At 38.1% G+C, this 27,764-nt stretch overlaps 1 protein-coding gene and 2 long non-coding RNA genes across 5 annotated transcripts in view; 1 reads left to right on the top strand and 2 right to left on the bottom strand.

Moving 5' to 3' along the window:
* LOC141376672 (uncharacterized) overlaps positions 1-27,764 on the bottom strand; it is a 289,423-nt gene that overhangs the window by 41,237 nt on the left and 220,422 nt on the right. The window lies entirely within an intron of this gene.
* Positions 810-25,602, bottom strand: slc45a1 (solute carrier family 45 member 1). Of its 3 annotated transcripts, none has more exons than NM_001374638.1 (10): positions 25,413-25,602; positions 22,685-23,118; positions 21,122-21,214; positions 19,095-19,319; positions 16,437-17,311; positions 13,395-13,548; positions 12,369-12,545; positions 11,698-11,903; positions 9,151-9,411; positions 810-1,261 (listed from the first exon to the last, which is right to left on the bottom strand). In NM_001374638.1, exons 2-10 carry the CDS (start codon positions 23,106-23,108, stop codon positions 1,229-1,231), a joined length of 2,448 nt encoding a protein of 815 aa, NP_001361567.1. In that variant the 5' UTR covers positions 23,109-23,118; positions 25,413-25,602; the 3' UTR covers positions 810-1,228. The 3 variants fall into 3 exon arrangements, with proteins under 3 accessions (NP_001361567.1, NP_001361568.1, XP_068080328.1); NM_001374639.1 differs by having other exon boundaries at positions 9,186-9,411; XM_068224227.2 differs by lacking the exon at positions 810-1,261 and having other exon boundaries at positions 6,550-9,411; positions 25,413-25,579.
* On the top strand, positions 814-4,576 carry LOC141376675 (uncharacterized). Its single transcript, XR_012387376.1, has 2 exons — positions 814-2,905; positions 2,989-4,576. It is a non-coding gene; the product is annotated as an uncharacterized lncRNA (long non-coding RNA).

The following is a 27,764-nucleotide window of genomic DNA, read 5'->3' as shown; positions in this document are numbered from 1 at the left end:
TTTCTGTATGAAACATCAAACAGACATGGCTGCTCCTGCCAAATTTACACTAGTTTTCCTCCATTTCTTGGGTCCAAATAAACTTAAAATGAGAGCTTTTAACTACTCCCTCAACCTCCTGCTGGCCGGCAGGTAGACACACACACACACACACACACACGCAAGTAAATGCTGCTCTCTCATTGGCTCATCTCATTTCACACAGCATGATTTGAATCACCGACAGCTCCAGATATTCAGCCCACCAAATATCTCACAGGCATCGGCGACTCATTGGCAATTCTCTCAGATCGCGTCTTTGATAGTTCATACTGTGTTATTGCTACTCACGTGCACGAGCGCCGATTTGCCTGTGATTTCAGGCATTTGTCGGCGATTTCACAAAACCTGTCGGCGAGTCAAAATCGTGGCTAAAATCATGCAGTCTGAACTCAGCACAAGTCAAAATCTCTCTCAATCGCTTGCTTTTTTAAATGTCTAATCGTCTCCCGCCCCTTTTCACAGCGCTGTACGACATAATTTCGCATGCTCAAACTCTAGAGTGACCGCAGCTTCAGGAATCATCTGATTGGTAAATCATGTGTTAGTAAATGAGGGACCAGCTGTGGACAATCATAAGCACAAGACCTCTCCAAATTAGTTATTAAATAACCTTCACTTGTTGTGACAAGTGAATGGTGAGTAAACGACTGAATCTTTCGTTTTGGGTGAGTTTTTTTACATTTCAATAATTACTCAAATATAATGGGGTAAAATAAATAAATGAAAAGAGCGGCAAAACAGATGAGGCGTTAAATCAGAACAACACCTTTCAGCAAAACATTTGTCCTGTGCGACAGTTGTTTAATTTCTCAGAGCGTTTGCCTGTACAGTGCCACTTATTTACATCATATTCCTTAGTGGAAGATCTCATATCTGTACATGCTCATGTAAATATTACACATGACTGAGGAAAAGAATGCGAATATGAGTTTTGCCTCATTCAGTTCTTCGTTCGTCAGTTCGTGATTTTCTTGCTACTTGGAGTTTTCGAAAACAGTGCCTCATGTATTGCAAAGCAGAGCAAAACAAAACAAGAAAAGATGCTTAGCAATACAGGCGCACTCTGCCGGAGAGTCCATATTCGTAGTCCAGATTTGGTGTAGTCGCCAAACAATACATTTGGCTCGTTCTTCCGCACGGGGCCTGTTTCCGCATTGCGATCACTCGGTTTCCGTATTGCGATCGATCACTCACACCACGGCCTCAACGTCCGCTCTGCCTGATAATGACAAGAACGACTGCCATTACAACCAGACCACAGGGAAGCAGGCATGAGAGCGTGCGTGTCATTACATGGCTCAGTAGGGGAACCATAAATACGTCATTTATGTTTATCTTCTTCTCATAAATATGTAATCGGGGCCAGCGGTGTCAAGCTACGAGCCATGTTATTACAGTATGGCAAACATGCGAGAGAAACCAACACAGGCTCATTGTGAAAACCTGCATATACATTTCTGGAGATCGTGAATTATGTAGCCAGAGGTGGGTCTTTAAAACGAATGCTACGAGGGCAACGGAATGACGCCGCTAACAGCTTGTGTTTCATTTCGCGCTACCAGCCGACTGCTCTACCACTGTCACTAGTTTGTCTAGTGGCTCACCAGATGTGTCGGAGGACTTGAGACGCAGAGAGGAGTGACAACGGGTGAAGAACAGTTACGGAATGCAGGTAAACAAAAACAAAAGGCAAACAATAAAATAAACAAGTAATTAACAGGGTGATAACGTTGTAAGATCTGAAAACTTGGTAAAAATCAGTGCTTTTGAAAACACTATCAGTTGGGTTTAGGGAAGGGGGTGTGTGGGGGGTTAACGGTTGGTTAGTCAGTTAGCGGCCTCTGGTGGATTTATGCAAGAACAGCAGACATGAATGGCACTGGTGAGAGAAATTTGAGATCTGAAAAAGCGTACACAGCAGCCTTTGGTGGATATATGTGAGAACAGCAGACGTGAATGGCATTCACGAAAGAAGTTTGAGATTTGAAAAAGCGTACACAGCGGCCTCTGGTGGATTTATGCGAGAACAGCAGGTGCGAATGGCACTCGAGAGAGAAATTTGAGATCTCAAAAAGCGCACACAGCGGCCTCTGGTGGATATATGTTAGAACAGCAGACGTGAATGGCATTCACGAATGAAGTTTGAGATCTAAAAAAAGCGTACACAGCGACCTCTGGTGGATTTATGTGTGAACAGCAGGTGCGAATGGCCCTCAAGAGAGAAATTTGAGATCTGAAAATGCCATACATAGCGGCCTCTGGTAAATTTATGTGAGAACAGCAGATGTGAATGGCACTTGTGAGAGAAATTTAAGATCTTAAATAGCGTACACAGCGGCCTCTGGCGGATTTATGTAGGAACAGCAGGTGTGAATGGCACTAGCGAGAGAAATTTGAGATCTCAAAAGCATACACAGCGGCCTCTGGTGCATATAACGTGAGAACAGCAAGTGCGAAGGGCACTAGCGAGAGAAATTTGAGATCTTAAATAGCGTACACAGCAACCTCAGGTGGATTTATGTAAGAACAGCACGCACGAATGGCACTCGTGAGATAAATTTGAGATCTCAAAAGTGTACATAGCGGCCTCAGGTTGATTTACGTGAGAACAGCAAGTGCGAATGGCACTAGCGAGAGAAATTTGAGATCTCAAAAGCGTACACAGTGGCCTCTGGTGGATTTACACAAGAACAGCAGGTGCGAATGGCACACACAATAGAAATTTTAGATCTAAAATAGCGTATACAGCGGCCTCTGGTGGATTTATGTAAGAACAGCAGGGACGAATAACGCTCGCAAGAGAAATTTGAGATCTCAAAAAGCGCACACAGCGGCCTCTGGTGGATTTATGTGAGAACAGCAGGTGCGAATGGCACTCGCGAGAGATATTTGAGATTTCAAAAAGCGCACACAGCGGCCTCTGGTAGATTTATGTGAGAACAGCAGGTGCGAATGGCACTTGTGAGAGAAAATTGAGATCTTAAATAGCATACACAGTAACCTCTGGTGGATTTAGGTAAGAAAAGCAGGTGCGATTGGCACTAGCGAGAGAAATTTTAGATCTTAAATAGCGTACACAGCAACCTCTGGTGCATATACGTGAGAACAGCAAGTGCGAATGGCACTAGCGAGAGAAATTTGAGATCTTAAATAGCGTACACAACAACCTCAGGTGGATTTATGTAAGAACAGCACGCACGAATGGCACTCGTGAGATAAATTTGAGATCTTAAAAGCGTACACAGCGGCCTCTGGTGGATTTACGTGAGAACAGCAAGTGCGAATGGCACTCTGAATAGAAATTTTTGATCTAAAATAGCGTACACAGCGGCCTCTGGTGGAATTATGTAAGAACAGCAGGGACGAAAGGCACTCGCGAGAGAAATTTAGGATCTCAAAAGCATACACAGCGGCCTCTGGTGGATTTACGGTAGATAAGCAAGTGTGATTGGCACTAGGAAGAGAAATTTGAGATCTGAATAACCGTACACAGCAAACTCTGGTGGGTTTATGCGAGAACCACAGGTGCGAATGGCATTAGCAGCAAAGAACTTTAGATCTCAAATAGCATACACTTTGGCCTCTGGTGGATTTATGTGAGAACAGCATGCGCAAATTTCACTTGCGGGAGAAATTTGAGATTTGAAAAGACGAACACAGCGGCTTCTGGTGGATTCGCGAAAACAAAAACTGCAAAAAACGTAGCTCCTGGCACGTATTTCACGCTCTCCAGAAATGTACATAGGGGTACGTATCAATAATGAGCTCAGGTTGCAAGAAACAGTGCTTGCTACTGTTTGAGGATGTGTGTAATAATATTCAAATGAACACTTCATAGATTAAACCAATAGACACACACACACGCACACACACATTCTCTGTTTTACTGTGGTACAGTTCCAAACAGAGGCCTACAGTAAGGCATCAATGCGGCTTGACATGCAACATCTTAAACACTTGATTGACATGTTGATACATTTGCTTTGGACATGTGAGAGGGGTTTGGTTTTATTAAAAGCAACAAACTTTAACAATTAGCTGACCCCCAAAAAAATAACAATATAAATAGAGCTGGAGGAGCTAGAAAAAATTTTGGCTTCCTTTTTGTCGTGTAGTTTATGACAGTATAAAACATTTCACATTTGTACAAGCCAAATGAAAGTCAGGCATTACATGTAGACAAACACACTTTCACTCATACACACACACACACACACACACTATATACAAGCTGGCAATCATGCAGTCATTGTTGCAGCATGCTTACGTTAAGAAATCTGAGTGAGATGCATAGTCAGAAACGCAGCTCTTTTACCCTCTCTCACATCTCCAGTATTGTGAATGTGTGCCGTGAGGTGAGGAAAGTGTATCTGAAGCAAGCGCAAGGAGTCTGAGATGTGTGTGTGGTGGGTGGGTGTGTTGGGGGGTCCAATATTAACTTCTAAACCACATTTGACAAAACCACACTGCAAAAATGCTTTTCTTACTTGAAAGCAAGAGTATTTGTATGGAGCCAATTTAGGGCCATAGACACTCGCAAAATAAAAGGAAGTTTTGCAAACAAAAAATAAACATGGTTTCTGCGGGGCCTTAAAAAGTCTAAAATTTAAAAAATCGAAATTTTAGGCCTTTAAAAGTCTAAAATTCATTGTTCTAGGTCTAAATATTTCTTCACAGTCTTATTTTTCTGATACATCTAATGCTCAATTAAATTCTCTTTTGTTGTTGTTGCTTGGTTTTTGTGGTGTTGTAGTTCTTAATTTCACTTGTCCAAATGTAATTTGCGGAATTACAACTACAAATGAGACCAACATGCAATAGCCAATTAGCTTTGTGTTATTTAACTCACATCGATGTGTTCTAAATTGTCAGTGACCTTCTTGCTGTGAGGTGACAGCACTAACCATTACACAACACCATAGTCCAACTTTGTCATCATTATAATAAATAAAAAATAATTAGTTTAAAAATCTTGAATGATATTAATTATATGACGTAGTTCCAGAAACTTCCTACTTCTCTGTTTATCTGTTTGACTTTACGGTGGGTTTCTTTTGACTGGCCCCTGTCGTTTTAAAAAATATCACAACGGTGAACGCGTCAAATATGAAAGCCTTGTCCGTCTTGCTTCCTCGTCCGTTATTTTACTATTTTTTATTTTCTCTCACATGTTTTTGATATTGTGATATAGGTCTTAAATTTAATGCTTAATGGTCTTAAAGTCTTAAAAAGTCTTAAATTTGACATTATGATATCTGCAGAAACTCTGAATAAAGTATTAAGCAAAAAATAAATAAATAAATGCAAATCTCCAAAAACCACAAAGCAAAAATGATTTTTTGAGATTAAAAATAATTATATATATATATATATATATATATATATATATATATATATATATATATATATATATATATATATATATATATATATATATATGTATATATATATATATATATATATATATTGCTAACAAAAATAAAGAACTGTAATGGGAAAATTAAGTTTTGAGAAATAAAAATGAAATTTGCAAAAAAAAAAAAAAAAACCTGCAAATTAAAATCAAGCAGAACAAAAAAACGAAAACATTTTCAATTAAAAAAAAACTATACATATTTGCAAAACATTTTTATAGCATTGCCTTTACAAAACCCGTCTAGTCAATTGCAATGCTCATTTTGATTACCTTTTTACCTGCTCGCTTCACTTTGTGGCCCTGATTTGACAAGTGGGCGGAGTCAAGGTAACTTGACCTGGACCTGCCTCCATTTAAGCAACGTCATCACCTGGAGACACAATATCACTGAGATGGTCTTACAGCCCAGTAGGTCTGGGCCTGCTGTAAATGTCCAAGTTCCCTTGTAACGTTTGGTTTTGTAAAGGCAATGCTATAAAAAAATGTTTTGCAAATATACAGTTGAAGTCAGAATTATTACCACCCCCCCCCCCCCTGCTTATTTTTTTCTGCTTTCTGTTTAACGGAGAGAAGATTTTTTTCCGACACATTTCTAAAAATAATAATTTTAATAACTCACCTCTAATAACTGATTATTTTATCTTTGTCATGATGACAGCAAATAATATCTGACTAGATATTTTTCAAGACACTTCTACACAGCTTAAAGTGACATTTAAAGGCTTAACTAGGTTCATTAGGTTAACTAGGCAGGTTAGGGTAATTAGGCAAGTTTTTGTATAACGATGGTTTGTTCTGTAGACTATTGAGAAAAAAATAGCTTAAATGGGCTAATAATTTTGTCCTTAAAATTGTGTTTAAAAAATTAAAAACTGCTTTTATTATACCCAAAATAAAACCAATCAGACTTTCTCAAGAAGAACAAATATTATCAGACATACTGTAAAAACTTCCTTGCTCTGTTAAACATTATTTTGGAAATATTTAAAAAAGAAAAAAAATTCAAAGGGGGCGAATAATTCTGACTTCAATTGTATAGTTTTTTTTTTTTAATTGCATAAGCTTTTTTTTCTTTTTTTTTTTTGCAAATTCATTTTTATTTCTCAAAACTTAATTTTCCCTTTGCAGTTCTTTATTTTTGTTAGCAAAAGTAATTCTTATTTCCCAAAAAAATATTTTCGCTTTGCGGTTTTTAGAGATTTGCATTTATTTATTTATTTTTTGATCAATACTCTATTTTTTGTTTGCAAAACTTACTTTGCAAGTATATATGGCCCTAGATTGACACCAAATTTTTGTCTTGTTTGTAGTCCAAATTTCTAACAATTCTTAAAGAGCCCCTATTATGGGTTTTTGAAAATGACCTTCCATGCAGTGTGCAACACAGCTCTAAGTGAATGAAAACTTCCAGCTGATGTTTCAGAACATGAAATCTGCAAGTGCATCATGTTTAAAAATAGAATTTCTTTTTAATAAAAGGTTTGACTCAGAGTCATTTAAATTTGTCGTTCATCCGGATGTTTTGCCTGTTCGTATTGACATCGACAAGAAACAATACCAAATGTGAAGTGCAGGATCTGGTAAAACGTGAACGTGCCTTTCCTTTCGAATAGTAGTGGAGTGCGGGTGTGTGCGGGACTGAACCTGACTGAAGATGAGTGAACATTAATGAGTGAGCGTTCTGTTTATTAATATCAGCATGTTGTTGGAGACACCCAAAAGTAAAATATGACATTTTATAATGCATAATATGGGCTCTTTAAATCAAGAAGAATTTTCCAGACAAGCTATAAAAACTTTTAAGAAATAATGGGTCAAAATTAAGTGAGTTTTCCCTAAAAACAAGCAAAATATTCAGCCAATGGCAGATTATAGCTTGTCTAGAAATGCTTCTTGTTAGTTTTTTTTTTCAATATTTGGACTGGAATCAAGACAAACAACTTTATGTAAGAAAAGACATGATTTTATTTCTCAAATTCATCTTGATTAAATAGTTTGAAGCTACTTAAAAATAAAAGAAAAACAGAATAATTTGGCTGCCCATAAACATCTGCTCAAGTTTTCCACTAGACCAGAGTATAAAAGATGCATGACGAGCATTGATCTTTTATTTAGCCAAATCCCTTCGCTTTCCTTCTTGAATATGAATGAGTCTTTCATTCTAACATTGATTTGCATTATGATGCAATAGCAGTCTTTTCACAAGAGTTTTTTGTTGCGCTTAACAAGCATCTTGACCAGTTAAACTCTGCTGCTATTTTAGGATTTCTGCCTGGATTTTGCCTACCCAAATTTAAAAGCTTCCCAAATCCACATGCAGAGGTGTAAATGCAAAAATTTGATATCATTTTAAAGAAAACCCTTTGAATTTTCATGTGACACTATTGAAAGTGTTTAAAATAACTGTATATGTTGTCCATGTTATAATAAACACCTAAAAAAAGGCGCTTTTTGTTTTGTTTTTTTATAAACTCAAATTTGAAAGTGTACCTTTTAGGTTCTGTGTGGTCTAGCGTGCTGTAATTAATTTTGGTGGTTCCTGCACATGTCTGTAATCATAGGAAAAAAGAAAAATGTCTCTACTATAATCTATGCAAAAGTTATTGTATTCCAACTGATTAGAGGTGCTGTACAAGCCACAGGGACCAATCATTGTTTACATATTTCACTATTCTTTTGTTTGATCAAACATATGACACTGTGTTTGGACCACATCAGACATATAAAAGGATTACTTATGCACATCACCTCAAAAAAAGGGGAGAATGGCCCTGAAGCACACAGCATAAGGTAAGAGATGGCAGCTGTCTGTGCTATCTGGGGCTGCTTAGTGATCATAAATGTCTTGCTTTCACTTTTGCGCCATGGAAACATCGCGATTCATTCGACAACTGTTTGATATGTGAATATAATTCAGTAAAAATAATGCTAGAACCGTATGAGCACCGGCAAGAGCTTTCATTTGAGCTATAACTTGTACATGTGTCATATATGAACCATATGATAAATATGAAAATAAACCAATGTAAAATACCCAGCTGGAGTATCCAAAATACTGTGTATTTAAGTGTAAATAACTTTTGTACAGTAGGATAAAAACCAAAGTGATGCATATGTGCCCAAAATATAGGTTCTACACTTTCTAACGAAACTACTTACTGGGGTCTGGTGCAATGCTAGCCCTTTAAATCTTAAAGCGAAAGTCGATGATGTCACGGACCCAGTACCGGGTCTGCAGAGTTTAACTGATTAAAGTCTTGAAAGCTTTTAATATTTAGATTTGTTAAATTTATATGTATTTTTGTATGTATTATGCCACATTTTTATCAAATTACAATAACGAATTACTGCTTATGTGTATCTAATGCAGTGTCTATGGGGGTTTTCTCTTCTGTCTGTCGTTATCAGTCTCACACAATTTTATTTCATTTTCTGAAAGTCTTGATAACAGCATCATGGAGTTTTTTTGTCATTATTTCAGCAAATGGGATTGAAAATAATATTTGTTGTTGTCTCCCACTCACTGCGCTTAAAGTTTACCCAACTATGACTCCTTCCGCTACTGAGAAACAAGGAAATGTTAAAAGCATCCATTAAAGAAAGTCAAAAGCTGTGGTGCTCGCAGAGTGTTAATTTTGGACCCTGTGTGTGTGTGTGTGTTGTGTTGTGAGAGAGCGGATTTAAATGTGCACCAGCAGTGGCTGCGTCTCGCTCTGGGGAGGCTCACCCTCGGGTGGTGGCAGATGGTACACCACACACAGTGAGGAGTACAGGCACCCCACAAATGACATCAGACTTGAAAAGTACATCACGCCCTGGGCCCCCCCCACCAGCGACGTGAGAGGGCCCATCGCCACCGACACCAGGATCTGCGCCAGGAAATACTGGCAGCTAAGCAGGGAAATGTCCACCCCCATCCCACGCCTGGTGCCGTCCTCCGACGAGCCGCAGAACTGCAGGACAACATGTGGTCGCACATCAGTGAGGTCTGACAAACATGACATCGTTATTACACGGCTCTCTGGAATACTTGATTCTGATTGGTCAATCAGAACATTCCTAGGTCCTAGGATAAAGTACATCCAGAAGGTTGTTATCTAAAAATAAAAGCACGACAGGTTTACTGCCGGGCTGACGCGAAGTGGAGCACTGTTGTATAAAACTGAAGGGCTTTATTCTGCCAAAACAACCGCTTGGATGTACTTTATCCTGCTTATTACGCAGCTACTTCTCACAAAACAAAAATTAGACACAAAACTGTGCTGTTCTGAGCTGCAATAGTTTATTAATTTTGAGTTGATTAACAGCTGAGTGGAACTGATGGAGAATACACTAACCTGAGCATTATTTAATCACAAGATGGCGCCAAACAGTCAAAAACCACGATGTGACAGACAAGCACAATGGTACGTTCACACCAGACATGGATAAAGGGTCAACAGCAAGTGACTTACATGTTAAGTCAATGCAGAGACGCGATTAGACATCCTGCGGCGATATTCGCATGAATGAGCAAGTGACATGGCGCTGGGTTGAGCCTTTTGGGCATTTGGCGTGTTTAACTCGTTCCTGCCAACACGGCTCATTAAACTGGTACCAACTCAGTCGGAAGCACCGCTGAAAGTGCCCGTCATCCAGGCACAGCTTCTGGAGGAGTTTATGTACGCACAGAGCTGGATGCACCTTTGAAGGATCTAATGAACCCAGACAGAGCGCCGAACTAATCTATGATATTTTTCAGCCTTCTTAAAGCACATAAAGAACTGCTACTCTCTCAATAAAATTCATTAGCAATTGTGCTAATAATAGAAAATAGAAACTGAAGTCAAGAGGCAGACAGACGCCCCTCCCATGCTATGAATCCACATCTATTGTGAAGTGAATTTCACAAACGAATAAAGAGAATTTGACACGCAAATGAATCAAGTAAACTCAAAATGTTCATGCAACTAATTACCCACGAATATTATGAAACATTCAAGTAAGTTGGGGCTGGTATGAATGCCCCATAAGTATATTGATGTGAACGTATTGACTGCCGTTCAAGGTGATTAGAAGTTCCAGGATGAGCCTGTGTTATTTAGTGGTTGTTATCTCAGAATAACATACCTTAAAATGACAAATAACTAATCAGAATCAAGTATTCCAGTTTAATAATCCCTGATAACAACTGGATAAAAAAATAATACAGGCCTATGGTACTAAAAAAAACATCTTATCATATACCGTTGAATTATTATTTCCTGTGAACCTTTAAATCTTTTTCAAATATTTCCTAAGTCAATGTTTCTCAACCATGTTTCTGGAGGACTACCAGCACTGCATGTTTTGGATGTCTCCTTTTGTCTGTCACACACATTACAGATCTTTCAGTCTCTGCTAATGAGCTGATGATATAAATCAGGTGTTTGGATGCAGAGACATGGAACGTGCAGAAATGTGGTTGAGAAACACCGATTTAAGAGATAGTGCAAGGATTCTAAGGGTGCTTTCACATCTGAGAATTGATTCAGTTGTTCCGAAACAGCGATTAAAATTGGTACATTGTTGCTTTTTGCTCTTGGAGCGGTTCGCTTTCACACTGCAAAGTTTCTAATCGGACCAAAAGAGCTAAAACAAGTCACGTGCGAGTAAACTCTCCTCACATTGGTCAAAGAGTCAGATCATCCCGCTCCGTCCCGCTCAGCTGTCAGGAGAGGTGGTGGTTTGGTGGTGTTTGACAAGGTGTGCGCGACGGGGATGAGAAGGGTGCGCAACGTATTTGAGGACCGGGAGGGAGACACGCGATTACCGGGAGATCATCACTCGTTTGCGGGCATTAGGAAGACTCCCAAAACTTCCCGCCCTACTCATAATTCTCTCTTCATATAGTCGTATGCCTATTACATATCCATAAAACACTTTGATATAACCGCGCTCAGATCGTATCGCTTTCTCACTGCAATCGAACCGCTCCAGAGTTCATTTCAATCGAACCGAGACCACCTCATTCAAGCGATCTCGGAGCGATTGATTTGGTGTGGATCCTATCGCGATTGCGGTTTCACATATGCCAAACGAACCGCGCTAACTGGGCAAACGAGACGGGTTCCGAAACAAAAGCGTAGGTGTGAAAGCACCCTAAATGATTATTAATGAGTATATTGGGGCACGTGCACAAGCTTTGACTGTAAGTCAATTGTTTTTTTTTTTACGTTTAATTATTCTCTGTTGCTTGTTGTGGGGATGATTCCTCTCACCTGTGGGCTCTGGTAGTATTCGCAGAGCAGAGAGTAAGGCAGCGTACAGAGAGAGGAGAAGAGGACGCCGTAGGTGACGCAGAGAGACAGCACCACGTACAGGTTGGTGGAGAGGGTGGCCAGTCCAGTGCCCAGACCAAAGGCCAGATAGGCGAAAAAATACAGAGAACGCAGGGAGAAACGCTCCTCCAGCTTCTCCAGAATGGCTGCAAGAGGAATAGAAATGTTAATACATTCATTCATTGATTTTCTTTCGGCTTAGTCCCATTTTTTATCAGTCGTCACCACAGCGGAATGAACCGCCAACTATTCCGGCATATGTTGTTTACACAGCGGATACCCTTCCAGCTGCAACCTAGAACTAGGAAACACTCTCATATTCACACATACACTCATACACGTCCGCAAATTCAGTTCATTTAATTCACCTATAGCGCATGTGTTCGGACTGTGAGGGAAACCGGAGCACCCCGAGTAAACCCACACCAACATGGGAGGAACATGCAAACTCACACAGACATGCCAACTGACCCAGCTGGGACTCAAACCAACGACCTTCATACTGTGAGGAGACAATGCTAACCACTGAGCTGATTAAATTTTCATTTTTAGGTTATCTGTCCCTTCAATGTGTGGTCAGATTGTACAGCATGCATTGCAGATTTACTAACCTGAATAAAAAGCAGCACTAAATGCATAGATGCACATGCCCCAGCAGCCCATGCTGACGCCAGAATTGTAGCGCTTGTACTCCTCTGAGTCATGATGAGCCTTCGGGTCTCCACCAAACACCACCTCCCCCATGAAGTCAGTGTAGAAGAGCAGCATCCCCTCAAACGATAACCAACCTGCCAAGCATGATTTAGTCAGAGTTCATGACTGAAGATCACATTTCTGGACACTTTAAACACTTTAGGACTTATATATTAGCAAAACCCCACAATCATCATTCACAACGCTGCATGATGAGTCTTATAATCTGTGTGCTTTGTTCGTTTTATTTAATTTGAATATGTTTTTAAGAGTATAGTATTAAATATTTGCATTTGACACATCTTTATCTAATTGAAACCAATTTCTTAGAGTCCTAAATGTGTTATTTAAGTTATTTATTCAATTTTCTTCGGCCTAGTCCCTTATTTATCAGGGGTCACCTCACCGGAATGTGCAGCCTATGTTTTACACAGCGCTTCCAGCTGCTACCCAGTACAGGGAAACACCCATACACACTTACACACACTCATGCACTACAGCCATTTTAGTTTATTCAATTCACCTAAAGTGCATGTGTTTGGACTGTGGGGTAAACCGGAGCACCCGGAGGAAACCCATGCTAACATGGAGAGAACATGCAAACTCCACACAAAAATGCCAACTCACAGTCGGGACTCGAATCAGCAACCTTCTTGCTGTGAGGCCACAGTGCTAACCACTCCGTGACGCCCGTTTTTCACATATAACTTTTATTTTAGTCATACTTCCTTTCAGTTTTCTCAGTATTATTTAGTAAATTCTTTTAAAAAATTGGGTAATTAAAATATAGTTGAAATATTAAATAATATATGTAAAATCGTTTTAAAACAATTAAACTGCATATTTGTGTTGGTGTGTTTGCGTGTTTGTTCATATGCACATAAGATTTAACTCTCAGACATTTTGTTTTGTACATGGCAAATGAAATCTGAAGGCTGCATTACCCAGGAAATGGTTGGTGCACAGGCTTCGTAAACATGGAGGCATCCTGTAGATGGCAGTACAGAGCAGCTTTATTGACATCTGAGAATCTGCCGCTTCATGGTTGCCACTGAGGTCACTGTCATAACGCATGCCATTCAGCAGGATATTGGCCACCTGAGGAGCAGATCAAATGCTCAAGCTCAATTCCAAGCAGAAAAATCAACAGATTTATTTCTTTTATTTTCATTATTTTGCTGATTTTGATTGCTTATACACTGCAACAAAAGCAGTTTTTTAGACTAAATGCTGTTTTAGAGACTAAATACAATTTATACCTAGAAAATGCATTTCTGACTTATTGTTTTGGTCTTCTTCTAGTCCAAATATCTAAACATTTTTAAATCAAGAAGCATTTTCTAGACAAGTAAAACACTTTCTTTAGTTTTCAGAAATAATGTCAAAAAGATTCCTTACCAAAATAGAGTAAGCAAAATACTCTTATTCATTCATTAATTAATTAATTCATTCATTTTCCTTCGGCTTATTCTCCTATTTATCAGGGGTCACCACAGCAGACTTAACCGCCAATTTATCCAGCACATGTTTCACACAGCGGATGACCTTTCCAGCTGCAACCCAGTACTGGGAAACATCCATACACACTCATTCACACTCATACACTAGGGTCAATTTAGTTTATTCAGTTCACCTATAGCGCATGTGTTTGGACTGTGGGGGAGACCGGAGCACCCGGAGGAAACCCACGCCAACACTGGGAGAAAATGCAATCTCCACATAGAAATGCCAACTGACCCAGCTAACCACGGAGCCATTGTGTCTCCCCCAAAATAATCTTATTTCAAAGCAAAAACAACATTAATTTGCTTATTCTATTGGTGAATTATTTAACTTGGTTTAGTAAAAAAAAATATTTTAACATTATTTCTGAAAACAAGACCATATTTTAGCTTCTTTGAAATGCTTATTGATTTAAGAATTTTCAGATATTTCGACTAGAATTAAAAAAAAAATTTAATTTTAATTTTAAAAATCTTGTTTTACTTTCTAACCCATTTTCTTTTCTTATAAAAAGAATCTCTAGTTCATAACCTTCAAAATAAAAGTTTGTATTTACATAAATGATATATGTGTACTGTTTATTTAAAATGCATGTATAAAACATCCATACAATACAAAACAATTGTTTTTATATAATGTGTGTTAAATATGGTATTTGATATATATATATATATATATATATATATATATATATATATATATATATATATATATATATATATATATATATATATATATGTATATATATATATATATATATATATATATATATATATTTATATATATATATATATATATATATATATATATATACACACACACACACACACACATTAACCCAAGTATATACATACATACATAAAGTTGAAGTCAAAATTAGTCAACTTTTTCAATTATTTCCCGAATGATGTTTAACAGAGCAAGGAAATTTTCACAGTATTTCCTATAATATTGTTTCTTCTGGAGAAAGTCTTATTTGTTTTATTTCAGCTAGAAAAAAGCTGTTTTTAATTGTTTTAAAACCATTTAAAGGTCAAAATTATTAGCCTCGTAAGCAATCTTTTGTTTTTTCTGATAGTCTACAGAACAAACCATCGATATACAATAACTTGCCTAATTACCCTAACCTGCCTAGTTAACCTAATTAACCTAGTTAAGCCTTTAAATATCACTTTAAGCTGTATAGAAGTATGTTAAAAAATATCTAGTCATATATTATTTACTGTCATCATGACAAAGATAAAATAATCAGTTGTTAGAAATGAGTTATTAAAACTATTATGTTTAGAAATGTGCTGAAAAAAATCCTCTTTGTTAAACAGAAACTGGAGGAAAAATAAACAGGGGGGCTAATAATTCCAACTTTAACTGTATATATATACACTACCTGACAAAAGTTTTGTCGTCGATCCCAGTTGTAAGAGCAACAAATAATAACTTCTAGATCATTTGGAAAAGAGTCAGAAAGTCAGAATGAATCATCTGTTGAACTGCATCCCAATCATCACAAATACTGCAGAAGACCTACTGGAACCTGCATGGACCCAAGATTCTCATAAATATCAGTCAAGTTTGGTAATGAAAAAAATCATGGCTTGAGGTTACATTCAGTATGGGGGTGTGCGAGAGATCTGCAACATCAACAGCCTGAGGTATCAAGACATTAGTGCTGCCCATTACATTACAAACCACAGGAGAGGGCAAATTCTTCAGCAGGATAGCGCTCCTTCTCATACTTCAGCCTCCACATCAAAGTAAAGCAAATAAGGTCAAGGTGCTCCAGGATTGGCCAGCCCAATCACCAGACATGAACATTATTGAGTAAGACGGAGGAGGTGGTATTGAAGATGAACCAAAAGAATCATGAACTCTGGGAGTCCTGCAAGAACACTTTCTTAGCCATTCCAGATGACTTTATTAATCAGTGATTTGAGTCAGTGCAGAGATGTATGGATGCAGTTCTCCAAGCTCATGATGGAGTCAGACACAATATTCATTCTGTCTCCACTGCAGCAGGACTTTATATTCTATACTGGACATTATTTCTGTTCAGTGACGAGACTTTTGTTCAAGCAGAGTCAGACCTTACTGTCCTAATTAAATCATTAAACATCAAGACATACTCATATTATATTTTGGTAAAATAAGCGTAATTTAGAGGCCTTTGCCTTTCATATAAGCCACTTCTAAAACCAACTGATCAACTAGAAGTCAAGTTATTATTTGTTGTTCTTAAAACTTGGATAAGCAAGCAACAACACTTGTATCAGGTAGTGTATGTGTGTGTGTGTGCGTATTGTGTAAATACAAACTTTTATTTTGAATGCAATTAATCGCGATAAATCTTTTGACAGCACAAATTTAAATTGCACACTTACTAAAACTTTTCATATTATCCACATGTTTGTTCTATTGTTGCATTGATCATTTCTCATCACTTGGATAAAAGAGTTTGGCAAATGATTCAATGTAAATGTACAGACCTGTTGACTGAAAGTAACAGTGCGTCTACGACCGTTATCCAATCCAGCGCTCGGAGCAATCAGCGGATCCTCCATTAAGGCCAGACTCTGTGGCCTCTTCAATATCCCTGAGCTACTGCCTCTCTGAGAGCCTGCCGCAGCTTCATTCTGCTGCTCGTCAGGCTCAATGGCTTGTTTTTGCTCATCGGCCTGCAACGCATCAGTCGCCAGCTCTCCATTCGGCTGTGAAACCTTAATCTGCTGTGGAACTTCAAGCGTTTCACTTTGTCCATGAGGAGGGGGCGTGTCTCCTGGTGGAAGAGGCGGGGCCACAGCAACAGCCTCGCATTCCATTGGCTGCGGCGTCTGCTGTCCGGTGTAACATTCAATTAATACTCTGTCTATATAGGAGGTGCCTAAAGAGGATGCGAACTCATTAATGCCCGTGAGAGAGTTATCTCGACTTATAAAGCTGCCGTATTTGGGTGTCAAAGGACTTAGAGGGGAGATTGGGCTGGTGAGGCCTGCGTATAAACGTGCGTTTGCACTGCTGGAGCGGCCGAAAAGATCAGGGTTGCGGCAATTGGAGAACTGGCTGTTATATAGAGCTTCTTCTTCATCCTCTTCATCCTGATCTGCAGCAGCTCCAGGAGGCGGTGGCGGGGATGGAGGCAGAGGGAGATTGGGGCTCTTTAGGTTTCGAGTGTTTCTGGTTTGAGGTTGGGATTGGGGTAAAGGCCGCTCTGGGATACTAGTGAGGGTCATGGCTGTGGCGGCGGCCAGGGTGATGCTGGTGAACAGGTATATGACGCGGAGCTGACCGCCCATTGTCCTTCCGAACTCAGTTTTGTCCCAGTTGATGCCACCCACTATGTAGCCGAAGCCTCCACCGAGACCTGAGTTATACATGAGAGATGCAGAAGTATGGAGTTCAGTCATGGCAAACTATTAAATGTCATTTAAAAAACATTCCTGATATGAAAGTTCATTCATTTATTCATTCAATTTCCTTTGGCTTAGTCCCTTACTTCTCAATGGTTTCCACAGCGGACTTAACTGCCAACTATACACAGTGGATGCCCTTCCAGCCGTAGCCCAGAACTTGAAAACACCCATACACTCTCACACACACGCATACACTAAGTCTAATTTAGTTTATCCAGTTCAGCGCATGTCTTTGGACTTGTGTGGGAAACCGAAGCACCAGAAGGAAATCCACACCAGCATGGGGAGAACCTGCAAACTCCACACAGAAATGCCAATGTAATGGAGGCCAGCTAGTGAAGTGCTGTGCAGATAAACTTCACTCCTCTGACCTCAAAAGGTGCACTAGCGACAGTCACTAGAGGTCATGATCTTAAGCCTCCTTGGTAGAGCAACCGACTCCCATGCCGAAGTTCGCCAGCTCGATCCTAGCTCGGAGCAGGTTGGGTGATGAAGGATCGGTGGGGGTTACACCAACTGACCCAGCCGGGACTCAAACCAGTGACCTTTTTGCTGTGAGGCGACAGTGTTATCCACTGAGCCACCAAGCCACCAAATGCTAAAGTTAAAATGCTATAATCTCTAAATAAAAGGTAATGTGTGCTACACTCATATGAAGCGTTCATTTGCATACATAACCTTTGCATAGATAAACTTTTTTGTAGTTGTTGTATTTTTATATTTGTTTTCTGAAATTCTCCATTTAATATCTGAAAATTACAAAAAAAAAATGAAATCTGTTTTTGCAAGCAGACTATTTATATATAAATATTAAAATAAAATAGATTTAAATATTATTAGATTTTATATTAGGGCTGTCAAAAATAGTGTGTTATTGCACGTGATTAATTTGAAATATTTAACGCGTAAAAAAATATATAACGCAAATAGCGCAGTTGCAGCTTTTTTTTTAATTTCCTGTTGTGGCCGACGTGTGTTCAGGGCCGGCGTGTCCATAGAGGCAACCTAGGTCAGAATAGTAAGTGAACCCCACAGTCCTCTCTTTAATCCACTACACCTACCCTCTTCCTCACTGTCTTTACGTTCATTCACAAATCGGACTCTTTCCGATATTTATTTCTTATTATTTGCCTAGAGCCCCAGGTCAGCTTGCTCTGGCCATGTGTGTGTTTAACGTGCAAAGAAATATGGATAAAACCAAGGACGCGCTTTAAACTAAATTGGCCGTGGTCTATAATGTGTGTGTGAATGAGTGTGTATGGAAGTTTCCCAGTACTGGGTTGCAGCTGGAAGGGCATCTGCTGTGTAAAACATATGCTGGATAAGTTGGCGGTTCATTCAGTGGTCACCCCTGATAAATAAGGCACTAAGCCAAAGGAAAATGAATGAATGAATGTATAGATATCTTATAGTGAAATTATAACCACAATTCATTAATTATGAAAAAGCTTATTTATATGAAAAAATAAATAAAAAAACAGGGATTTGCAGTACACTTTTACTAGGAATTAAAAAGTCAAAACCCAAAAAATGTTCAACGCACAAAATCTACACACCTTTGATAAATAAAAATGACAAATGCAAATAATAAATTTAATGTTTAAAGCTTAAATAAAGACAGCTAATTTGCTAAATGTACGAGAGAGAGAAAAAAAAAATCCATGGCTTGACATCTTGAAAAATATCCAATAAATGAATAATTAACCAGAATTAATCTCGAAGTGTCACTCGAACCTGCCAGTAGCGCGTGTATATTTAGGCCTCGGTCCTGGTCCTCTGGGCTGCACACATCCATCATGTAGGCATGGCTGGGATTGTCGGCTGAGTCTGCACTGAAGTCCATCAGCACCACACCGCACACCGTCAGCACGATCCCCCACTTATGATCCAGAGTGGTGTCAGCCAGCGCAGATCCAATGTCTCTTCCATTCAACACCAGTGTTAGACCCAGCAGAGCCCCTGCAAACACACACATACACACACACACACACACACACACAACATATACTAAGAATAAAGGCCCATTCCCGCTATCACATATAGTTGAAGTCAGAATTATTAGCCCTTTATTATCATTATTATTGTTCCTTTTTAAGAGACACATTTCGACAAAAACACAAGTTTCGACACAAGTTCAAACATTAAATATTGTTCTGTTAACAAGGACGATTAATGAACAACTTTATTTTCATGAACCAACATTAACAAAGATGAATAAACACTGTAATAAATGCAAGTTTGTAGAACTTAAACCTTGTTGTAAGTAGTAAGTTGTAGGTATATTTTACTAGGAATTGTTAATGTTTACAGTTATTCTTTTAGGAAATACCACAGTATGATTATTAAGTACACCAATATCAGAAAGCAAAGTAAGTTGTTCCCATAATGCACTGTGCGATTTGGCATTTTTCTATTGCATTTACTCTGTTTTATTTGACCAAGGCTCATTCTGAAAGCGTACCCCTACATATATTTCTGGAGAGTGCAAAATGCGTTCCAGGAGGTGTGTTTTTTTGCAGTTTTTGTTTTCATAAATCTACCAGAGGCCACTGTGTACACTTTATCAGATCGCAAATTTCTCTTGCAAGTGCCATTTGCGCCTGCTGTTCTCACGTAAATCCACCAGAGGCCGTTGTCGACTGACTGACTGACCGAACGACTGACCGTCTGACTAACATATCGACTGACCCACTCACCACCTTCCCTAAACCCAACCGACAGTGTTTTCAAAAGCAGTCCATAAAAAGAAAAGCCCTCATAAACGTTTTACCATGTTTTCAGATTTTTACCACATTTTCACTCTGTTATTTACTTGTTCATTTTATTTGTTGGCTTCTGTTTTTGTCTTAGCCGATTTTTGGAACCGTTCTTGCCAGACTCGAACCTCATCGTCAGGGTCAACTTCTCTCTCTCAAGTCCGCTAATGTAAGTTGTGACCTACTGCTACAGTAAAGCTTCATAATTCGTGATCTCCTGAAATTCATATCTACATTTTCAGAATGAGCCTGTGTTGGTTTTATCATTTCTTTTGCTCTTAGGTGTGGTAACTTCATTTTCTACTCAAAATGACACATTTTGCCTAAACAACATTGACTATTACCATCATTGAGAATTCTGCAGGTCTCTGTTGTGAACACATTGTCATGTTCAAGAAACCAGTCTGAGATGATTCACGCTTTATGACATGGCGCGTAATCCAACTGGAAGTAGCCATCAGAAGATGAGTACACTGTGGTTATAAAGGGATGGACATGGTCTGCAACAATACTCAGGTAGGCTGTGGCGTTGACACCATGCTCAATTGGTACTAATGAGCCCAAAGTGTGCCAAGAAAATATCCCCAACACCATTACACCATCACCACCAGCCTGAACCGTAGATACAAGACAGGATACTGTTGATACAAGGCAGGATGGATTCATGCTTTCATGTTGTTGATGCCAAATTCTGACCCTACCATCTGTATGTCAAAGCAGAAATTGTTCCTAATAAGAAAAGTGTACCTAATAAAGTGGCCGGTGAGTGTTTATCATTATAGCTGTGGTTTGAACTCTGCTTTTGTTTTACATTCAAAACTATTTTTAGGACAACGTCTTTATCGTTATCTTTACAATTATAGGCCTTGGGGTAAACGGCCCTTTAGATTGCCAGTTTAGCGAGTGATGTAGATACATTTTATAAATCAGTACAAAATAAAAATGAGTCATACTGAACAGTGAAGAGAGAAACAGATGCTAATGAGTGTGTTTAGTGCTGCTTACCAATGGCCAGGGCAAAAATAAAAGGTCTCCTACGGCCAAAGCGAGATGTACACCGGTCACTCCAGGCCCCGAGAATCGGCTGAAGGAGGAATCCTGAAAATCATAAGCAAAGGAGAGAAAACTAAAATTGACTAGCTAAGTTATATGATAAATTATTAGAATATTACAAGAAGAAGAAATTGAAATTGCAAGTTAAATATATGAATTGCAATTTAAAATTATATTACACTGAAACTACAATTTATACAGTAAATGGAAATTAGAAAGGACAAATAAATAGTCTATTTACTGGAGGGAAAAATACTGAAAATAAAATAAAAGTAAATAAAATTAAACAATAGCCTGAAAATATATATATATTTAAAAATGTTAAGCATAATTTTGATCACAATGTTATAATTATAACAAATAATATTTAATGTTGGCAATAAATATAGCTATTATATTAAATGTTGGATTCAATAAATTAAAAATGCAATAAAAAAGCTATTTGTTATGATCACCAGCGAGCTAACAGTAGCGGATCACTGGAGAACTACAAATCCCATTATGCACGGCACTCACACACCAGTTCTGGATCACCCTTTGGATTTCACACACACAGCTGCAGATCATCCTTACTGATTACTTGGACTATTTGAGCACCACAGAGACATGCACTTCACTCAGTAATATTCTGTGTGTCTGGTTTTTGATTCACAAACTGTTTTTAGATTGTTTTCTGCCTGCCCCGATCCTTGCCTGTTTTATGGACTATTTACTAAGTAATGCTGCATGTGGAACATTGTTACACTATTATATTTTTCTTCTAGAGAAATTTTTATTCATTTTAGTTTGGCTGTAATAAAACCATTATATCAACAAAAAATGTAAAATAAAACTGTTAAGGACAATACTATTAGCCCCTTTAAGATTTTTTTATGATAAGGCAAGGACAATCCTAATTAACCTAGCCTAATTAACATATCTTTAAGCCTGTACTTTAAATACTGAATACTAGTATCTTGCAAACTAACTAGTAATAAATTTGGGTACTGTCATCATAGCAAAGACAAAATACATTAGTTATTAGGTATTAGTTATTCAAACTAAGTTTGAAAAACAGCTAAATATTTGAAAAAGAACGAAAATTTGATAGGAGGCCAAATAATTTTGTTCTAATTAATCCTTTAAAATTGACCTATTATTCCCCCTTTTACAAGATCTAAAATAAGTCTCTTATTTTGGTGACTGTTACTTTAAATTCAAATGAGATTGTGCTCTTTTCAAAGGGGGTGGAGCTACAAATGTGTCAGCATAGTGGCAGATTCAAAAACATGACTAACTTTGTATGCTAATGAGGGAGAGAAGGTCACTAGTGGGCGGGCTTTCCCCCTTGATGACACGTACAAAGGGAGAACGTCAAAGTGTTTATGCAAACTGCTTCTATCAAGTGTGATTATAAAAAATTTTATTAATACATTTTTACTATTAGAAGCTGATTATATTTACAGACTTTTGCCACACAACTGTGTTTAAACTCCTTATTAAATAGAATTTTGCATTTTGTAATATTTAACATACCTAAAATGGGACTGATAAACCACACGAGGCTGTAGAACTGGTCCGGCAGGCCCATCTGAAGTAACACCGGTGTGACATACGCCGTCTCCATCGCGTAGCTGAACTCGATCCCGAACAGAATGCAGCCGTTGAAGAGGAGCTCTGGAAAAGTGCGTCTCGGGGGGAGTTCACTCAGGTCCAGCTGCTCCAGGGGACACGGTGTGTTTGGGGGAGGCGGAGGGGACGGTCGGATCAGTTTCCGGCGCTTCGGGTGCCTCTGGAAGTTGTTGGCTCTGTGACTGAGGTGCCGTGTGGTGGATGTTGGGAAACTGGAGGTTTTGGATAAAGTGGGTCTCCAAGTGGCATCCTGAGCGGACCCGAACTTCCCCCCTACAGGACTGGACAGCAGGGGGTCGCTTGGGGTCCCCATTCCAGGAGATGACATTCTGATCACACTGAAAATCACACAAAATAATTATACAAATAATGAAAAAGTAATCTACACTATAACAATGCTGGATTCCACACAATCGATTTGTGTTAAGACAACATGAAAGAATTAGGTTAACTTATTAGTTTTTTTTTTTTTACAAATATTAGTTGATTGAACATAAAACAATTAAGTTGTGCTAAAAAACACTCAAAAATTGTGTTGATTCAGCACATTAAAAAATATTTGGACAAACAGCAAACATATATATTTTTAAAAGTATATCAAAGCATATACTCACTGTCCACTTTATTAGGTACACCTGTCTAACTGCTTGTCAACGCAAATTTCTAATCAGCCAATCACATTGCAGCAACTCAATGCATTTAGGCATGTAGACATGGTCAAGACGATCTGCTGCAGTTCAAACTGAGCATCAGAATAGGGAAGAAAGGTGATTTAAGTGACTTTGAACGTAGCATGGTTGTTGGTGCCAGACGGGCTGGTCTGAGTATTTCAGAAACTGCTGATCTACTGCCATTTTCATGCACAACCATCTCTAGGTTTACAGAGGTCAGAGGAGAATTGGTTCCAGCTAATAGAAAGGCAACAGTAACTCAAAATAACCACTTGTTACAACCGAGGTCTGCAGAAGAGCATCTCTGAACACACAACATGTCCAACCTTGAACTACACCTTGGGCTACAGCAGCAGAAGACCACACCTGGTGCCACTCCTGTCAGCTAAGAACAGGAAGCTGCGGCTACAATTTGCACAGGCTCACCAATATTGAACAGTAGAAGATTGGAGAAACACTGCCTGGTCTGATGAGTCTCCATTTCTGCTGCGACAATATGAACCAAAATCTCTGAGGAATATTTCCAGTACCTTGTTGAATCTATGCCACGAAGGATTAAGGCAGTTCTGAAGGCAAAAAGTACTTCAAGGTCCAACCAGGTCCTACAAGGTATATGTTATACCTAATAAAGTGGCCGGTGAGTGTAGATACTCTTGAAAATTGAGATTAATTAATTTGTTTTGTTGTTAATTTATACTAATAAATCAGGTCGCTGGATCGAGTCCCGGCTGGGCCAGTTGGCATTTCTGTGTAGAGTTTGCATGTTCTCCCCGTGTTGGTGTGGGTTCCCTCCGGGTGCTCCGGTTTCCCCCACAGTCCAAACACGTGCTATCGGTCAGTTGAGTAAGCTAAATTGTCTGTAGTGTATGATTGGGGTCTTGAGCAATGGGCTAACAACCCACCTTATAAAAAACTAGATGTTACAAAACACCAATATAGTGTGTCTAAATATCAACATTGAAATAAATGGCTCTGGGAGTAAGTAAATATAGTTATCATCATGGCGAACTGCATAGTTATCTTTACAAAATAAAAGTCCCAAAGGGTGAAGAAGACAAAAACATGGTTCCCCAAAAAACTTTCCAGTAAGTAGTATTTTTAGAAGAACATCTGGATTTTTTATACTATTAAAAACCCTGGAAATATATTGCACGTTCTTTATACAACCCATCAATGCCAGTAAACAACCTTTATTACACTGAAAAAAATGATTCATTGGATTTACTACATTGTTTTAAGACAAGTGCTTGCAAACAATTTATATGGGCTGAATTTAAATAAACAAATCAAATTCAATAATGTTCAACTTAATTTATTTGTTTAAATTCAGCCCACAGATTACTTGCAACTACTTTCCTTTAAAAGAAATTGAGTAAATCCAGTGAATATTTTTTTCCCACTGTACTGAGTGTGTAGGTCATGGTGACATTGAGATAATAAAGCAAAACAGCACCCTTATACGAAGCAACGGTGCGAAGCATCACAGCGTAGCTTTTATTAATCAAATGATTAGAAAAGTATCGCGATGAAGCGCCATTTCTTCAAGGAGGTCATGATATGACACTTCCCTCGCGCGCGCACACGACGCACTGCAACCAATGCGCAGCTCCGGGATGCGCAATGCACATGTGCTCGGTCTCTCCATAGCTGAGAAAGCAAAACGCACAACTGCAGACTCCTTCCTGCACACATCTCAACAATGCTCCAATTTCACGATTATCCACATGAGGATTTTTCTCCATGAATAAAACGCGCGCACTAGCTTTGATTCACAAACATGTTTAATTATGGATGAATAGGAAGGAGGGTGCTTGGAGAGCCAAACATGTTTTCGGTTTAACCACACAGCTATATGACACTTCAGTGGTGTGATAATCACGTTAAAAGCGCTTGCTTTAAATGTAAATAGAACAGCAGCTCTTTGTGAGGCGTGCGGACGCAAACAGATACTATAACATTACCTTTATCCGGGATGCTCTTCATGCATTACTGGGTTGCAGGCAGCAGACGGGACGGCGCATCGCGTTGACGCTGCTGTTTAACGTTTCATCTTTTTTCGTCCTTTCTGGCGCAGTCATTTCTCAGCTTTTATCGTGCTGCTCCTCCGGTCTCCCCCTGTCCTCGCATCATCTCTCCTCCTCCCGTCCGTCGTGACGTCACGGCATCGCCTCCGCCCGCGCCAATATATCTGCAGCATCAGCATCAGCCGAAAACTGACACCTGTCAAAAACACTCCAAATGACATGTGGACCTTCAAGATGTCCTGCACATCTCACACTGCTTATTTGTCTTTTATTTATTTATTTATTTATTTATTTATTTATTTATTTATTTATTTATTTATTTATTTATTTATCATAGGCTATATTTCTTTCTTAATTTGGATTAATATAATTTTTTTTAAATAAAAAACAAATATATTATAACACAAATTCAATTAAATTCCAGTTTATTTGTATAGTGCTTTTCACAATATCATTTTTATGCAGCTTTACAAATGACGCACGCTATTACATTACAGTTAAACTTTAGGGTGAACAGTGTATATATATTACGGAGAGAAGATTTCTTCAACACATTTCTTAGCATCATAGTTTTAAAAACTCATCTCTAATAACTGATTTATTTTATCTTTACCATGATGACAGTAAATACTATCTGACTATTTTTCAAGACACTTCTATACAGCTTAAAGTGACATTTAAAGGCTTATCTAGGTTAATTAGGTTAACTAGGAAGGTTAGGGTAGTTAGGCAAGTTATTGTATAACGATGGTTTGTTCTGTAGACTATCGAAAAAAATAGCTTAAAGGGGCTAATAATATTGACCTTAAAATGGTGTTTAAAAATTAAAAGAAACTGCTTGTTGGAGTCTATGTGAGCTATAATACCTATTCTATTGAATTATCTGATTACATATGCACCAATGCAGTCATGTGTGTGTGTGTGTGTGTGTGTGTGTGTGTGTGTGTGTGTGTGTGTGTGTGTGTGTGTGTGTGTGTGTGTGTGTGTGTGTGTGTGTGTGTGTGTGTGCACTTGTGTTGCATTTAATTTGCATTTATAGACAGACAAACAAATTTGGGATCTGTTTTATTGTAAAATTATTTAATGAAAAAATAAAAATATATATTAAAAGCATTATAGTAACTATTCAAATTATGTACTTCATTACCTATATATAATATCTATTTTTTTATTTTGCTTACTTTGTTTACTAAAATATTTATTGGTTTTGTTTTTTTGCATTTTATTTGAAAATAAATTATATTTATTTAATTTGAGCTTTTAGATTTTAGGTTTTCTATCAAGTGTTTTTTTCAGTCTAATGAAAAAGGATGCTTTTAATTGCCTAATTTTTATCACACGTTATCAATTTGCATCTGTATAATAATTTTTTAGACATTAAACTATTTGGCTATAACCTATAATACATGTTAAAGGCTGTTTTCTCACTGCTTTTCACAACAATTATCAGTCTTAAGCAGCTTTTCAAAAGATGCACATTATTACATTACAGTTAAACTTAGAGAGAGTCAGTGACAGTATATATATATATAGAAAGAGAGAGATAGTTAACCTGCAGTTATACACTATATAGTGTACTTTTCTAAATGGTGGAGTCTATATGTATGCTATCATACCTTTTAAATGTGTGTGTGTGTGTGTGTGTGTGTGTGTGTGTGTGTGTGTGTGTGTGTGTGTGTGTGTGTGTGTGCATTTAATTTAAATGATGTATCATTTGTATATTTTAATACATCTTAATAGAAAAAAAATGTACATGTAACCAATGAACTGGGGAACTATTTATTTAGTCAGGGTCTTTATTTATTTAATGTAATGTCTTGCCTTAAGTCAAAAAGATCTGGTAAACCAACACCATTTTAAAGGCAATAATTAACTATATTCGCATCTTTAAAAAAAATACTTTAGTTTTTTTTCACTTGGTCGGTATTGATTATCAAATGTAAATCATTAGTACAACCTTCAAATGGAGGAAGATGGACTGAAATGACTGACCTTTGATGTAGACTAACCACACCCTAAATAATCGTTTAGAATTTTAAACCTGAATAAAATAAAATTCTAATGTATTTATACCATCCTCTTACTTATAAAACTAATGACTTTACATTGTAAAAACGATTTTAGGAGGGTGATTAAATAACTGATAAGGTTGCATAGATAACGAAACAAGAGTGCTATTGTCATATTTATGTAATAAGCCCCGCCCACAAAGCACATGGTTTGAATTCTTCACCCTGTGATTGGTTCACACGTGTGTCAATCACGTCATGTCTTACACAAGTAGGCGTG

This window comes from Danio rerio, chromosome 11 (genome assembly GCF_049306965.1).
Source record: "Danio rerio strain Tuebingen ecotype United States chromosome 11, GRCz12tu, whole genome shotgun sequence".
Taxonomy (NCBI): Eukaryota; Metazoa; Chordata; class Actinopteri; order Cypriniformes; family Danionidae; genus Danio; species Danio rerio.
The sequence above is the reverse complement of the archived record's forward strand: the minus strand, read 5'-3'. Positions and strand labels throughout refer to the sequence as shown.

What these genes read in the sequence shown, in the direction of transcription:
- slc45a1 (NM_001374638.1), bottom strand. Translation starts at nt 23,108, where the DNA reads ATGTCATCTCCTGGAATGGGGACCCCAAGCGACCCCCTGCTGTCCAGT. An exon ending in TATTTTTGCCCTGGCCATTG is followed by an intron (nt 19,320 to 21,121) that starts GTAAGCAGCACT and finishes GTGTGTTTGCAG; the next exon opens with GGGCTCTGCTGGGTCTAACA. An exon ending in CTGTTACTTTCAGTCAACAG is followed by an intron (nt 13,549 to 16,436) that starts GTCTGTACATTT and finishes TCTGCTCCTCAG; the next exon opens with GTGGCCAATATCCTGCTGAA.